The 17289-nt window shown below is 40.8% G+C and overlaps 1 protein-coding gene across 5 annotated transcripts in view; it reads right to left on the bottom strand.

The window, feature by feature from the left end:
* Positions 1-8894: 8894 nt before the first annotated feature.
* Positions 8895-17289, bottom strand: part of CHD7 (chromodomain helicase DNA binding protein 7) — a 133207-nt gene continuing 124812 nt past the window's right edge. For 2 of the 5 annotated variants that reach the window (XM_015618542.3, XM_015618541.3), the window contains exons 34-39: positions 16228-16455; positions 15557-16000; positions 14748-14969; positions 14197-14337; positions 13618-13722; positions 8895-12807 (exon numbers count right to left, since the gene is read on the bottom strand). In XM_015618542.3, coding sequence (XP_015474028.1) covers positions 11854-12807; positions 13618-13722; positions 14197-14337; positions 14748-14969; positions 15557-16000; positions 16228-16455 — 2094 coding nt within the window. In that variant the 3' untranslated portion in view covers positions 8895-11853. The remainder of the gene's footprint in view (positions 12808-13617; positions 13723-14196; positions 14338-14747; positions 14970-15556; positions 16001-16227; positions 16456-17289) is intronic. The other 3 variants (XM_015618539.3, XM_015618540.3, XM_015618543.3) reach the window with 2 other exon arrangements.

Below are 17289 nucleotides of genomic sequence, written 5' to 3'. Positions count from 1 at the left end.
TAAAACTTAGTTTTAGTTTCTTCAAGCTCTCTCCCAGGACCTGGTACAAACAGCATTCAGCAAGGAACAGAAATTATGCCTTCGTGGAGATGTTTAAAATATTTTGAACGGCAATGTTAATGCTTGAAAAAGGTCTTCATTCAAAATAATGCAGTGGAGGGGCATCCATGCAATCTGAAGAGAAGCAGAGCAAGGGGTCAGGCAGAAATAAGACTTGGAGGAGGAGTGAGCAGCCAGGGGACCACTGAGAGGACATTCTGGGAAACAGGATCACAAGCTGAACACAAAATGACAGGACATCATGGCAAAAGAGGAGAGCTGGTGGTGTGGGAGGTGTGAATGGGAAGAGCTGAAGCCCCACATGAAGCATCCTGGCTGCATGAACTGTCCTAGCCCAAACAGGGGGCTGGTGCCAGGATGTGCCTTAAGACTGACTAAGGGAAGGGAGAAGACTGACAGTCTGGAAGGGAAAACCTGTAGACAGAGACTGGGCCAACCATGGATCATTCTGAAGACAAAAGACTGAAGGGAAACACAGCTGATTTCCAAGCTAGAAAATGCTGTTGCCAAGGAAAAGGGATTGTTTGGTTCTCTATGTTTACAGAGAAGAGAAGCAACACAAAAAGCAAAAACTACAAGGAGAGTAAGGTAAAATGCAAGGGAAGCACAGCATGATTTTTGGGATCTCTGTCTCTCAAGGTCTTTGAGAACAGGTTAAGTCAATAGGAACAGAAAAGCATGAAGGGTGGTTGGCCCTCTTTTAGGACACTGGGTTGGTTAAACCTCCAAAGGCCCCTGCCAGGCCAATGAGAGGCCTATACACTTTGACATAGTAGTGAAACAAAATGGTTGAGCACAAGCCCTTCAATAACAACTCCAGGTATGCAGTCTGATAACTTAATAGGACAGTTTGGGTTGTTTTGTTTAGGACCTGGATGCTGTAAGACCAGAATCTATAGTCAGGATTAGTTTTACTACTACCTTCAATATGGCTGAATTTTCACCCTGGGATTCCAGCTCCCTCTACCATCTCCTGCAACTCTCAATAAAATGTTTGTATCACCCATTTTTATTAGGTTTTTCTCTATTCCCTGGTCAGTTGCTCTGTAAAATGCCTAAGGGAGCCTGTCCTTTTAGAGTCACACACAAACATGTACAGGTGCAAACAGCTTCTCCTGTACCCATAGGCACTACTGCCTACACCCAGGTCAACATATCTTATTATCTTCATGTTTTGCTTTGCTGACATTTATGAATGCCACTGCTTAGTTAAAGAAAATTTTATTGGGCTAAGGAAGCATGATATGGTGATGTTCATTACTGATATAACTTCTCCTTTCATTCATCATAGCCATAATTAATTTTCTAGCATGGATATAGGCTGAGATTTAAAGCCATGCTTGTGAAATGAATTAGCCCCTTTTCTCATCTTATTTGGAGTTCCCTATTGTGAATATACTCCAAGTGTAATAGAGAGGCAATTTATGAGAATGAAATCTCATCTGTGTCCTATTCCTTGCCCTCTCTCTGGTGATTTTATTATGCCGGGGCACCTCTTGCCATTTGTTTAGAGGCTGGGCTGCATTTGTTATTATAAGTTCAACAGGTTGTTTAGCATACATTAATGCACAGCGGGGAGCAGAGACAGACCTTGGATGCATGACATCAAACAGCCAAAGCATGCAGTTGGGGTCTGGGGGTGAGGGGTGTTGCTGCATGTAACATTCAGCACCAAGGAAATCCTTAGTGAAGGCCCATGGCAGTCCAAAACTCAAATCCCACTAAGGCACAGATCAGTCCTGGAGGAAGAGGTGGACACAGCAACTTGTGGGCATGAAGTTTGATCTGACCCTGGCACCAGCACACCTCCTGTCACACCCAGTCAGGTACGTTAACACAACTGAAAATGCAAAGATGGGATGGATCAACTGTTTTCATCCAAAGAGAAGTCTGCTATTAGTGCATCTGGTAAGACTGAAAGACATCTCTCTGAAATGAATTAGCCCCATTCCTCATCTCATTTGGAGTTCCCTCTTGTGAATATAATCACAGCAGTGTGTGGAGAAAGCTGCCGGCTTCCTGGGGATGAGCATTCAGCTTCAAGGGAGCTCAGGAAAGCTGAATGGAAGAAGCAAAGGTATTTGCAAAGCAGTGCACTGCAGTGAAATTCTCTGAGGCCCTGCTCAGGGACTCTGGTGTTTGCAAGCAGCTACAGCTCCCCAGGCCTTAGCAGAAGAACTCATACCTTTGGCTTGTGTCAGAAAGTTCCAGTTCCCTTGGTAAACCAAGGGGTAACTATTCAGCAACTTTAAAAAGGCCTGTGGCATTGAATGGTGACTTCAAGCCTTTAAACAGAAAAAACCATCTTGCATAGAAGAGCAAATCCTGGCAATCACAGTTACAAGGGTCCTCTTGCAGGAGGACATGTGGATGCCCCTGCCAGTGGCTGGAGATGCTTCACAGGGCGATGTTTTGTGACTGCCTTGGTGAACTGAAAATAAAAATTAGCCTCGGTAACTTTTCACTTGTTTTTTACCTTTGGAAAGTGGCTTCATTTGATTTTCCAGAAAACTGGCATGTAGCTGATTAAAACTGCACATATTATCCTAACATCATATCCTCACTACTGAACTTCTAACCTGACATAAATACATTGCATACTATAACCTGTTTCTCTTGATTATTAACCTTGAACATGGCAACCTATAAATCATCAGTGAAACAGCTGGTGCTCAGCATTGCCCCAAAGGTGTATGATTACGATCATTTTATATATATCTTGCTATGCAGACATGAAAAATTCATTGAGGAGCTTGGTATTGTAAGACTTATTGTAATGAATTTTCTTTAAAACATAGATCATACTTAAAATAGGTGTCTGCTCATTATAATGTAGCCATTTATATCTTCTTGAATTACTTCTGTGTAGCTTGGCTGATTTCTAAAATTTAAATGTAATCCCTAAACAAATTCAGAGTGGTCAGTTTGCCTGTACTTCAGGATGACAATTTCACTTTTAGTTTTATGTCTTTATTTCTGTGAGGGTAAGGACTCACACCTGCAAAAATATTGAGAGGATTACAGATATTTTTCCCTGCAATACCTGGTGTTACATCCATCACTACTGGGATTTCAGTAGCTGCTGCTGGCATTTTAGCTGTGGGGACGGTAGCGGTAGATTCACCTGAGCTTTGGTGCCAGCAAGCACATGAATAGTACAATTGGAAGACAGTAATAGAATTAAAGGGAATAAACATAACATAAAATAGGATATAAAGCCAGAACCTCAAAATAAACTTAAAAGCCATGAAATCTGATGGCCAGGACCTCGAGGTAGCACATGAGGAGGTAGCAGGTCATCTGGTGACATTTTGGTTTTAGGGATGGCATCCTTACCTTTTCCATCCTCCCAACAGCCATGTGCATAAACACAGCCTGTGTCAGCCAAAAATGTGCTCAGTGATTTAAAGCTACCCAGCACCCATCTAGTAAGGACTGAGAAGCCTGTGCCACATGTTCCCATCCTACACACATTTTACAGAGAGGCTCTAACTGTTCATGTCTAAACTTGAGTGGTTGTTGGCAGGTGATGGGAATCATGAGAGAGGCCCTGCATTTTACTACTGATTCATACCATCAATTTATCATCTTGCAGATGAAACCATTCCTTTCCACGAGGTTATGAGAGGATTTTGTCACCTCTGGCTCCCCTCCCTCCCACAGCTGCTCTGCCAGAAACCCTGCCTAAGATGGGATGGTGTGAGAGCCGCTTTGTGCCAGCCCTTCCTATGCATTTTGCTCAAGATAACAGTGTCAATGAGGGAGGCTCTCCCTGCCCTTGCTGTAGCCTCTATTAACAAAGTTCATCAATACCTGCAGAGGTCCACCAAGGACTCCTGTACTACATCAGCCACAGATCCCTTCAGTCTTCACCTTGCACCCCAGGGGCATCACTGCCACCTTGAACCTGTCAGAGAAACCACAGTATTCCCACAGAAATACCTACATTCCTCCCTGGACTCCTGGTTCTGATTTTGCCTGTGACAATTTTTGTTTGCTGTAAGCAGCAGATGCAAAGACATTTGCGTGCAACCTTATTGCACATTGGTCATCAAAGAGATCTGTGCAGATTTAATTTGCTTTTGCCTGCTCACAAGATATTCTCCCTTACCTCTCAGAAAGAGTGAAGACAAGCATAAAAACCAGCTTCACAATTGCTTGCAGATTATTTCTGTAGTGCAAACAGTAAAGGCTCAGCAAGAAAACACGATACTGCTGCACGCAAATGTTGCTTGGGTCACCAGAGGCATGAGGCCTAAGAAGAGATCTAAAAAGCCACCTCCCCATGAGGAATAAGCACATAGCAGAGAAGCATAATTTGTTCCAATTTAGTTAAGATTCTCTTGGCACCTGAACTCACAACTGCTTTAGAAACACTTCATTAAATGGTGTGCAAGGAAGCCCACTCATCCTTTAACTTGTATACAGAGAAATCCACTGATAGAAACAGTTTTGCAAATCCCATTCCAAATCCAGGTTAAAAGCAGCCACCTCTGAAATGCTTGTGGTGAAATGCTGCGCACATTGGAGTGCTGTTACTGTATGATGTGATCCCTACTAGCCATCAGCAGCAGAGAAGCCAATCCAAAATCATTAGAGGCTGTTACATAGAAAGGGTGCCAAGAAGAGCTGACAAACATGAGGTATTTAGCAGCACGTACTGAAAACAGGCTGAAAGATATTTTGGAGCTTGCTCTCACGGTTTCTAGAAAATTGCTGTTTTCCTTTGGATTAAATATAAGTATACAGTAGGCAAGAAATTATGGCAGTTCTTCTCATGGCAAGGGAAACTAATAGGGCAATGAAAAGCTTGCTCAATTCAAACACTGAGTGTTAAAGCCAGCAGACATTTTTCTTTTCCTGAATGCTCCTTTTCAGTGCCGATGTATAGAGCCAATGACAGGTGTGCCTTGGTGGAAACTGGTACTTGGAAAGCTAGACTTTAGCTTTTCAAAAACTACAGATTTCTGCTAGAAGATCAGTGGACACTGAAGCATCATCTAACCACTTCTTGCTATCTGATAGAAAGTGGACAAGGATGGAAAACCCAGGAATATTATCTTCTCTGTGCCTGTCCCTGATGTATTCACAAGCTCCCTTACTGAGGCAGCAAAGCTGAGGAAGCACTAAGGGAGGGCTTTTCAGCACACCTGCATGACTAGGGGAAAAGAAGCTGTTAGCTTAGAATATACTAAAGCTTTAGCAATCTACCATCTTAATTTCAGATCTACCCCACCAGACAGGAGAACACAAAGCTGTAATGAAGCAAATCTTGCCTCTTAAAACCAGTGACCGAACTTGCAACTTCACTAACCGTATTAGTCAGATGAAGCAGCTGCACCACCATATCTAGGGATGACCAAAGGAATATTAAAGAAACATGAATTGTGACCATCCTGAAGAAGTCAGTATACTGATTTATGTTCCCATTTCTGTGATGTACTCTGCAGTCAGAATAAAAAAAGCAGCCCCAAGGTCAAGTGGTAGCAAGTTGTGCAGCAATAGAAATAGCCATGGAACTGCCTGGACAGTGGGAACTCAATGGGGCAACGAGAAGCAAGACCCATAGCTTGGCACGCAGTTTTCCATGGAAGTGGGAGATAGAAGAGAGAAGGTGGCAGATTTGGTACCTCACAGCCGGGCAGCAGGTTTGCCATGGTACAGTGGCAGCCGTTGATTGAGGTGGGCCGTACTACGACAGCCCAAGATGTAATGAAGATTGTCATGTTCAAGCATGAGCTGGAGTTCTACTCAGGCAGTCCTAATCAGGGTGGTTTGAGTGCTGCATGATTGTTGCTAACATTAGCCTCACAACATCTCTGTGAAGAAGGCAAGTGTCATTCTCCATTCGGAAGATTGGAAACTGCAATTAAAGCAACCGCCTCAGGGAAGCAGACAGAATTAGAAATTGAATCTGGAGTCCTGGTCTGCTGATTCGCCCACGGCTTCACCTTTCAAACTTGGGAGAGGGCAAGGTAAAACAGTCAGAGAGCACCTTTTACCTGCAGCCCGAGAGACGCTCCCTCAGACTCCAGCGATAGCTCCAGCCTAATCAAACAGGCACAAAAGAGCAAACGCTGCTTGCAAAACAAAGCGCATATCCCACTGGTCACTAGAGTGCTACAAGCTGGAATCAATGCAATGATTGTGACAGCTGAGAACAAATTCAGCTATGTTTGACAACTTCCAGAAAATATTGGCAGAGGACAGGGAGTCTGCACTGCCCAGCAGCACCTTTGTGAATTGATTAGCCATATAGCAGATGGCAAGCCTGCTGCAGACTGAGACAGCAGAAGATGGCCAGTCTGGTTGAGAAGAACTTGAAGACGACTGGGAAGAAAAAGCATGTCCTTACAGTGACAGCCCAAAATGATATTTCAGAAATGTCACATGCACGGCAGATGAGGAACAGGACTGATTTTTAACATTTTCTTCAGCTATTTATTACTAGCACCTGTCTGGCTCATAAAGCAAAATTATACAGCTTGGTTTAAACCCTCCACTTCCACCTCTTTCCTTCACAAAAAATCCTTAATATTAAAAAAATACTTTTTTTTTTTTTTAAATACTCTTCTAGAATTAACTTATATGTTTGAGAGAACTTCAACGCTTTCTCTGAAAGCAAGCATGCCTTGAAAGTTTCATTTTAGGAAAATATATTCTGGACAAAGAGCAAAGACTTTGCTCTCCTCCTCCTGCCACATATTTTTGGGAGGGGTTTGGCACATGTTTGGGGAAAATTCATATTTTTTAATGGTTTTAGGAAATGCCTTAGGCTATTCAGAGACTGCACAGCTGCTCATCAGTAGCCAGCCATGGCTGAAAGAGCAGAAACTATGGTTCAGAAAAATATGCCATCTTTGTCTGGTGCAGAACAATGCTGCTGCAGTGAAATACAATGGCCGTCTCTTATTTTCTACTAGCCCTTAGAATGGGGGGGAGGAAAGACAAGGAAAAAAAAAAAAAAAGGAAGGATCATGGAGTTTCCTTGCAGGGCCTCTGAGCAGAGGGAGGGAACATCAGCTCTGCACTCACAGATATGCAAATCTTTCCCCAGGCCCAACAATAGCAGAAACCCTGTGGGAGGAGGAGACCGATGGCACTGCTGCTCCCAACTCCTTTGCCTGCAAAGCCCACAGATTCCCAGCACTTCCCGAGAACTGGAAGGCCAATGCATCATCCAAGAGAAGAGAGCTGTGAAAGCTGTGGTATGAGTTGAATGCTCTTTGCCCGTGGAGCCATGCACCATCACTGGACATTTTAAGGTTTACAGTTTGCCTGCCATTTAGTTCATGGGTGCAGCAGCCCAGATGATTGATGAATCCATGGTTAACATTTCCATATTGCCCCTCTGGTTAATAAGGACCACATATTAAAAGAAGACTTTCTGTGGCAAGACCCCAGTTCACAGTACATCAACATACTCCAAGCAAACTTTCTAAATGGAGGATGGGTTTTTGTTTCTAATGTAACTACAATTACCAGGATTTAATGAAGTCTCTGACTTCCAACTATCACTAATATCTAAATTTCTTAAGCAAAGACTGAGGGAGGACAAGTAACAGATTGAAAACTACCTGCTCTAACCTACTGCAACAGAAATACCTCAAATGATTAAGTTTGGATGGTTTTACCAGTGCTGACAGCAATCCATAGGAGATGGAAAAACAAAAAACATCCAGTGACATGGATTTATCTCCTTCTATAAAATATGTATCTTGCACTGTAGTTCCTTATACTAGTAAGTGTTTGCTCTTTTGCATCAAATCTATTACTTAAAACTGCATGCAGACTGAGCTGAGACATTCACTCTGCATTCCAAGGGAGGTTTTCATAAGTCCCATCAAAGTTTGATCATAGCAACTGTCAATCATATAATTGAATTTCCTTCACACATTCTCCTCAGAACAGCTGACTCAAGCTAGTGATTAGACTAGATGCCTAAAACATCACCTGCCTGTGTTAGAAGCTGTCTCCAGATCTCTCCAAAGCATCACTTGAAGCCAAAGGTGTACAACAGGTTATTTGCATAGCACGGGAGCAAAAGCTGTAGCCAGCACTCTTTCCCACTGAGGAGTCAGAAACGTTCATGGGCTGGCACATTTCAGGTGCCCAGAAAACAGTGTGGAGCCCTCACATATCCTGACACTTCCTGACCCCAGCCCTGATGCTAAGGATTCAGAGGCAGCTGAAACACACGGTACAGAAGCAACAGACGTCTTAAAACGTCCCAAACAGTTGTGTCCACAAAAACCAATGGGAAACTTAATACTAAAAGTACAATTGAATACCCCTCCCTCCCCTCAATCTTAAGCCCTTCTCAAATGAGGAAGTGCCCAGTAGCAAAGGTCCTCAATAGAAGTGTGTACAATTCCTTTAAGCAATACACTTTGATATTTGACATCAATACTAAACAAGAGACTGAAGCTGACTGAAAAACCTGTGACTAGTTTAGGAATTTGACCACTATTTCATCAGCAACAGTTTTCAAGACTCACACTTGAACTGGTTTTGCTTTATAGTCCCCTTCTTAAAAATTGTGTCTGAAGTAGCCTGAGCAGATTTGTTGTTGTTCTGTTTTCCCATGGCGGGATTGCACACCATGCACCCAGAACAGACTGTTAGCATGCACACCACTGCTGTACTTTGACACAGGTACTTTCTTTTTGAAAGCAACACAGAAAGTAATTTATATTCCTTGATAACCCCATTAACATTTCCATGGCCATTAGAAGGCCCAGCAAAAAATGATTGGTGGCAAACAAAAGGCTCCTCATCATGAGACAGAAAGGGTGCTCCAAATGTGAATCAAGTGCAGAATAGCTTCTGATCTATGCATCTTACTCACGTAAGCTTTTATTCATTTAGACACACTTTTATAACTCCGTAAGAATCTTTGCAATAATTAACATGTAAAAACTCTGTCAAATCAAAGAAAAACCTTCATATTTTCATGTAATACATTTCTCGGACATTAGATGGCAATCCCCCCACTTCATTTTTCATACCAGGGGCCCATATCCCTTCCAAAATCAAATATCACCACCTTTACAACAGGTGAGGGGTCTGTTTGGCTTCTAGGAAGCAAGGCTGTTTGGAAAGTACAGAGCATGGAGGCTCTCCCATTCCCATGGCATTTGTTCTGTTGAAACAATTCTCCAGTTTTGCTATTTTTTATTTTTTTTTTATTGTTTGATTAGGAAAGGCAGATGAGTAATGCCATCGTGGAAGATGCTTGTACTAGGGGTAAGATTCACTCATTTGTCACTTGGACAACCTACATCATGAGTTGGATGTTTCCATGTCAAAAGCCTATAGGCAAAAATAAAAGTTAACAGAACTTCCCTATTTTGACAGAGGAGAAAGGGTCTTATTACGGCATTTAACAAAATAATTTCTAGTCTTGCCAATTAAAAAGGGTTCTCCCAAGGGATATCATTAGTCTGCGTAAATCTTTTCTGGGAATTATAAAACTGAATTAAAACTCGCTATTTGGTACCTTGTGTGGCATACACACAATGGGAAGCACCTACAAACTCTTACATACTGGGACTGGGACTTTCATAGGTAGAAAAAAAAATAAGACAAGGCATTTAATAGCAACCTAAAAAACAGTTCAAATTAATTCAACTGAGTATGCAACACACCTGCCCAAGTTAATGTGCCTTTGCTTTCAGCCTCTCACTTTTTGCCATGGTCTACGTGTGATGCTTTAGAAAGAGGCAGGAATAACACACCTCATCAACCATTCAGTGATGTCCGTGTAGGGGGACTCCTTCCTGACCTTCATTAACTCCCTATGATCTATTTAAGTGGCAGTACAAGACATCCTGACATCTATTCATTTCATCAGTGTGTGCCTGTGATTCATTCACACAAAAATCACTTCCTAAGCCTTCATTTCTCATCTACTTTCATCGTCCATGAAATATTCTTTTCAAGCCAAGTTCACCCCTTTTCATATATCCCCCTGGGGACCAAATTTCAGCCTTGCCATACTTGCCCGTTTGAGCTCTCGTGCAAATTCACAGTGTACATGAGAGTGAGGTTTGCAGCTCTCCAGCATTCCAAAAGCACAGATAATATTAGTCCTAAAGACAGGGGTCCACCCACAGCTGGCTACTGAAATAGCTAATTTTTCATGTACTCCACTGAAAATCTAACCTTTTATCCTCACTCTGGAGCTCGTTGTGTATGTGTGTGTCAAGGTGACAACACCGTGAAAACAGAAGTTCTCAAATGGTACATTATCTCGAATATCAAAAGGTCACAAAAGGGTACAAATCGGTAGCTCTCCAGAAGAGACACTGGTTTTTATAAAAAGTGGGTCAGTTTTAGTTTCATGTAGGTTGCTTGACACAGTGGTTTCTGGCATCACAAGCTCTGGTCTACAGGATACCACAGAGCCTTTGTATCCCTTGCTGTCACTACAGCATTGTGTTTTTCTACCCATTAACCAAGGATAAATGACCTAGATATTGTGCCTATTAAAGCCTCATTTTTCTTTTGCCCTTTTGTTCTTTAGTGTACCACATTATCACATGCTGAACACATTTAAAGTATTCTCAGTCTCTCATGCCCCTTTGAAGGAGTAAAGTAGAGATTTTAGCGTGCATTTCTGTAGAGTTACTTAGAGTGGAAAATATGAAGGCAATTCAAGGTTTCTCTTCCTGCCTAGTCCCCTGAAGACGATCAGTTCAGCATTTACAGCCACTAACCTATAAAGAATATAGCAGGAAAATGCTATAAAAAAGCCACAAATACAAATACAGAAAGTGAACACCAGTTTTGATGTCCCTAAACACTACATTCTATAATTACATCTCTGCATATCATGGGTCACTTTTATTAAAAGCATCATTACTACAGTTGGCAGCAATTTACATCTTATCTTACATGATAGCAGTTTCCAAAGAAAAAAAAAAACAAAAAGACATCACAACAAAGAAAAACAATACATTTACAAAGTCATGTCTGTAAACTTCAAGGCTAGTTTAGAGTTGAGGTAATGCTGTTTAGCTTTGTGGCTAAAGTAACAAAGTCCTTTAATTTAAAAAAGGTACCTGATTTTTTTTCTTTTTTGTTTATACCAGTGCATTACAAGATCACGAGACGATTAAACTGTAGCTTTATCCTGTAAGAACCTTCTCCGCGGGTTAATTTCCAAAAGGTACTCTTCACATTCAACAGCTGCCTTATTATTGCTGCGTCTCAAGACAGAGACATTCACACTATCATGAAGATTGTCAGAGAGAGAGTGTGTGTGTGGGTGTGTGCGCGCATGTGAGCGGGTGAACTCCCATACAGTCAAAATGAAGCGCGAGTACGATATGTATGGTAAATTCCATCTTGACCTTCACAGCAAAGAAAAAAAAAAAAGAAAATAAAAAAGAAAAAAATAAGAAAAAAAATTAAATATATAACTTCATCCTTCCTTTAAGCAGCACTTCCTTCTATTAGTGCCACTTGATTACAAATTGCTGCTTAATTCATAATACCAATGGTACCAAAAGAAAAAAAAAGCAGAGCATTATGTCAATTTCCTTAAAAAGACATGATCACCTCTCAAATTTCATCTCTCCTAGGGATAATAAATAATGCACTGCACAATACTTAATGACCAAGATACCTTTTGACACATCTGTATAACATGACTTGAACTTTTTTTTTTTTTTGCTACACTATGTTACAGAACAGCTTATAAAAACTAAGTATGGACATTAACTGTGAGTGTAAACAGTAGGACTACCACTTGTCAAAAGTTTAAAACACTTTAACTGTAACTGGTACTGGTTATTCATCGTTTTCATTGTTTTCTATTTCTTCCCCCCCATCAAGTGAGTCTAATTCTTCACCCTGTGCTATTTCATCTTCTAAAATGGAGGAATCTGCAGTTTTATCAAGGCTCTCCTCTGCATCACTGCCTTCAAGATTTTCTTCATCTTTAAAGGCAGCTCCTTCAGTTTTGTCAGTAGCCTTCTCTTCATTGGAGCCCACTGCGTTCTGAAGTCCTGCTAGTGCTGGGAAACCGGGCAGAGTCAATCCTCCCAGTCCTGGAGGTAGAAACATAGATGGATAGAAGAGGCCAGGAGCCATGGTAGACAGCAGGAAAGGATTGAAGGCCAGAGGGTTTGTGGGCAATCCAGTGTTGGTGGTGGTAGTAGTGGTGGCAGTGGCGGTAGTCGCCGCAGTAGCAGCACTGACAGATCCATTCACAGAGTCAGTAGCAGAAACAGTGTCTGTGCTTTTCTCAGAGTCTTTGTTCTCCTCTTCATTCTCATTTTTCTTCTCTTCAGCTTTTGAAGCGCCATCCTCAGTCTCTCCTTGACCGGAAGCAGTAGTGGCATTTCCAGTAGTAGCCGTTATTGGGTTATTCAACAATCCACTTAGTCCAAACATATTGGGCAGTCCTGCCATCCCTGGCAACATCAGAGGCAACATGGCAGCCGGATTTTTAGCGTCCCCTCCAGCAGCAGCAGCTGTTGCTAGCCCTGGTGGAAAGCCCATGAGGCCTGCGAGCTGGAGAGACTGCAGGTTCTGTAGGTTCTGGAGGCTTGTGAGGTCCATTCCAGCAAACAGACTGTTCATTAGTAGTGGGTTGATTCCCGAAGTTGATGCTACAGCAGCAGCTGCTGCAGCTGCTTTGGCAATTTCACTTTTTGGCCTTCTTCCTCTTCTGCTTGCTCCTTCCTCCCTCACAACAGGTCCAGTGAGAAGACGGTCAAACATGGACTCCGGAACAAAACCCTAAAAAGGGAAGGTGAAAAAACAAGCTTTATCCTCAGCTGGCTTTTTTAGTTTTCAGCAGTTAACTGATGACGATAGAAGAAACAGAAGGGACTTCAGCATACTCCAAAAGTGGTTTGTTTTTTTCACCCTGGCAAATGGTGACTAGATTAGTACTGTAGTGAATGGCAGTAGAAAAGTAAAGAAAGCTGAAGAAATCAAGATCACAGATTTTTTTATATTTAAACACAACAGTAAAATAATACATGCTGAAAACTCTGTAACTTCATTAAAAAAACCCACCATGATATGCTGCAGTTACAAGTTTATACCTTCATAATTCGTACTGAGTTTCAGAATAGTAATATTCTATTAAATTGAGTACTTAAAGAATTTCACCTTTTATTTTCAAACATGTGTTGTAAAATAAAAGGTAGAAAACCTATTTATTTTATGCTGCTGGATAATGAGACAATTAAGTGTATTTCTGTTACGAATATGATGAATATTTTCTTAGTAGCACCTAATGTACTAATTACTACTGTAATGTGCTTTTTAAGGATTGCTACTTGTTAGAAAGCAAATGCAAAACAAATGTTAGAATGCAAAACAAATGCTGAAGGCTGCCTGAACTATAGCTGATTTTTCAAGTGTATTCCAATGCCATTCAGCAGCAGCCTCCTATCAGAACTCCCTCCCAGGCTGGGTAACTCCTACCCAGACACCACAATTTTCTCAAAACCAGCTATGAGATAAAGAATCAATTTACAGAGCCTTCAACTTTTCTGTGCTATAACCTACAGTGACGCATGCAAAGAGAGTTTCACTTACAGACTGTTTAACAATATCAGTCCAATCTGGAGCAACTGCAAACTCAGGATTTTCTTCCAGCCATCTTGGCAAGTCCTTCATTGGAGGGGCCATAGCTCCACCCATCTAATGCAAAAGACAAGGTTATGACTTTAACAAAAACCCAATAACAAAGCCAAGCAACTACTTATATGGATATTTTCTATTTGCACACTTTCTTCTCTGAAGGACAGCAGCAAAGAGTCAGTTTACTGTGGAAAACTACACGGAAACCAGCTAGTTATAGCTCAATTGACAAAATCATGTTTTTAAAAAAACAGTAAAGTGCTGCAGCTTAGACAGGTCTGGTAATAAATTTTGTATCTAAGGACAAAATGTGCTATATAGGTTCAATAAGTGAGAGTTATTCACTCAGGTGATTAATATGAACTTATCAGAGGAGCAAAGAAGGAATTAAAGGAACCAGGTGGCACAGTCCAGTAAGAAAAACTGCTGGTGCCAAATTACTAAACTTTTAAAGAGAAAGCTCGGAGTAGAAAACCTGCTTTCCACATGCAAAGACATTATTAAAGACCTCAACTGAAGTAACTTAATTTTTACCTTCTTCCCATTTCGTTTATTTACAACAGGTACCCTTTCTTCTCCTGTCAAGGTGTTTATATCCAGTTTATTAGGGTTTCGACATCTGTGTCGTTTTTGTTTCGGCTTCTGAAATGGGGAAAACAGCACATCTGCACTCTTCTGGAAAGAAGAGAAATTTATTGCTTTTTAGCTTTTCATTTCTTGACAAATATTACCAATCACAGTACCCCTTTTAACAACAATTTTAAGAAGGGATCCATTATTTTACTCTCAGATTACATGAGAAGAAATTTTTTTTGTATCCGACAAAGAAATTCTGCAGGACTTCACAAACACGGTTCTAACATGCTGTTATATACAAATATTAAGAAAGGAAAAGCAAATTGAACACCCCAATGTCACTTGGGTGTGGATAAAATAGGAATGGTGGATAAAGAGAAAACTTCTATTGAAAAGCAAGCCACAAAATTGAATGACTATGCCCAATGTGAGGAAATTCAGTCTGATATCTGCAAAACTCAGTTTTGTATTAACACAATAGAACAACACTTTTAGAATCACATACTTACTGGTACATAACTTGGCATATCTACTGTGTAAGTAGGATGCAACTTAAGCCATTCCACTAGATCCTTGTTTTTCGGGGCATCCTCTCCCACCAGCCTGGTCCCATCCTCTAGATTGATTACAGGGATGCGAGTGTCTGGGTCTAATTGACCAGGAGATGGAATGTTCCTTGCTGGTAGGGCTTCCATATCGTCTTCAAAAGCTTTGGTCATTTCTGCATCCTCCTGAAAACAATCACATCTCTATTAGTTTTCCCTTCACAGGAACAGCTGGAGAAGTAATCTCAGGGACTGACTGATATGAAATGTTCACGATTTTGCATACACAAGAGTTAATGGGGTTTAAATACTCATACTACAAAAAGTACTATCATTGCATCAGGGAATTTTGAAAATTCAGCATCAGTGAGCAATAAAGAACATAGTGCTAAAGGCAAAGTGATTCTTTTGCATTTCCAGTAAATGTCCTCCAATATTCTTCAAGACACACACTTTTCAACACATCAAAAAAGACATACTTAAGCCTCAAAATGTATATTGTTAGAAATATATCTTGTAAAAAAAAAAAAAGTAATTAATTTTTAAAGTACAAGCTTCCTAAAACTCAGCTATGATTCGCTAGAGTAAAATCCTGATGTGCACATTTTGTTTGGTTCAAAAAGAATTAACAGCTCCAAACAAAGGAAAAACCTGGTTGAGCAAAAACTGTATGTTTCTATTAGGCAGAGTATAATAAGACTTAAAACACATTCAGGAAATACCACAGACAGAAGAACAAATATGAGACAAAAGGAAAAAGGTTGTGGTCTTACTACAGTCAATGATGTCCGTTTGTTGCTCATAAATAACAGATCAAGCCCTTCTACATTTTTCCTCCTTCCTCTCCTCCTCTTCATGGGTGGTTCTCCATCTATTAAAGAGCCATTTAGTAGATGCCTTGTAGGTGTGCGTGAAAGACCTGCTTGCAGCAGCTCCATTTGAGTTTTAAAGGCATCAGACACGGGTGTGGAGACATTAGGCAAGATAAACTTTGAAGTAACAGATGCAAAATTTGAGGTAGAACTTGTTGCCTCTCGTGAGGCCTTTGATAAATCTACAACCTTTTCTTGTCCATTTTCTGAGACCACCTGAGACTCACGTAACTGGGCAACCATTTCCATAAGATTTCTCCTTTTGGCAGCTCTCTCAGCCTCAATTTCAATCTTTCTTCGTCTCCTCCTCCTCTGACGTGGAACTGATAAATTGAGTGCATCTTCCTAATAAAAAAAATGAGCATTTCTAAACATTAGCAAAGCTCTGCTTGCTATGCTGAGTCTAAAATAAAACTCCAAACATATAACTCTGAAAACAAAGCCTTCATTTTATTCAAAGAAACTTTTGTGTTTTTCCTATTTTATTCATACTAGTTTATTTTCTATTATTCAAGGGAAGCTCATGCAAGATAAAATGTTTTATGTAAAAAAAGAGAATGCTGCAGCCTTGCCTTTGATAACTGAGGAGAAGCGGTGAGATCTTCACTGCCACTGACGCTGGCTTGACCAACCATGGAGAGCTCTGCAAAGCTCCTTTTCTGTAGAGGGCTGTCCACAGCTGTTGGAGTGTACCCAGGTATGAGCCCCTGGAAATCAAACATCTGGCGCCTATTTACCGGCCACTTCCCTTTCAGCACTGCCTCACAGATGTTGTCTAATCGGTTGATCATTACTCGGTCCTGCATAAAGGAAAAGTGTAAACGTCACCTTTTAAACTCAGATGAGTCTTATGACACAGTCCACTATCCAGAGCTTAAGGAAGACATTCAGAAACAACTATTCTTGCATGTTAGGAATAAACTGATCACTTTGCAATAAGCTAACACAGTTTTGTAGAATAAAACTTTAATAGGATTTAAAAGCTGCATTTATATTGTGAGGGGAAGGAAAAAAGACAGACCAAGTTTTCTGTATGACAGACAATGAAGTAATTGAAAAATTTAATAGAAGCTCACTGTTGTTTTACCAAACTTCAGTAGTTAGCAACAGCAACAGTTAGGAAGGGAAAATAAACACATCTGCAATCAGTATCTTAAAGCTGCAGTTCTCAAGATCCAAGAGGCTGGATCTGCAATTCTGTCCTAGGAAGTGGATCCTCATTAGCGTCACTATTAATAAAGTTCAACATTATGAAACGGGCACCAACCTAGGGACATCTAATGAATGTCAATTTTCATTCCACGCCCATTATCACTTCAAATTTCACTGAAGCGTGTACACTAAAAATCTCTAATTATGTTTATTAGTCTACTTATGCTGAACCTATACAGACGAAACATTTTCTGTTCTACTTTCACACTAGGACTGGAGTAAGATTTTAGCCCATGTTTCCAAAATACTTGCTGAAAGCTGAGAAGATAGACATTAGTTGATTTTTTTCCATTTCTGTATTCAAGCACATTCTACACTAGCCTGACTGAAGTAGTAGAAACTTTGGAACTCTAAGAAATACTGCTGGTTAGGGAATATGAGCATCAGTTGGCTTCCTGAACAGCAAAACAGTGCAAAAGCCA

The sequence above is a fragment of the Parus major genome, chromosome 2 (genome assembly GCF_001522545.3).
Source record: "Parus major isolate Abel chromosome 2, Parus_major1.1, whole genome shotgun sequence".
Classification (NCBI taxonomy): domain Eukaryota; kingdom Metazoa; phylum Chordata; class Aves; order Passeriformes; family Paridae; genus Parus; species Parus major.
This window is presented reverse-complemented; position numbering and strand designations above follow the sequence as displayed.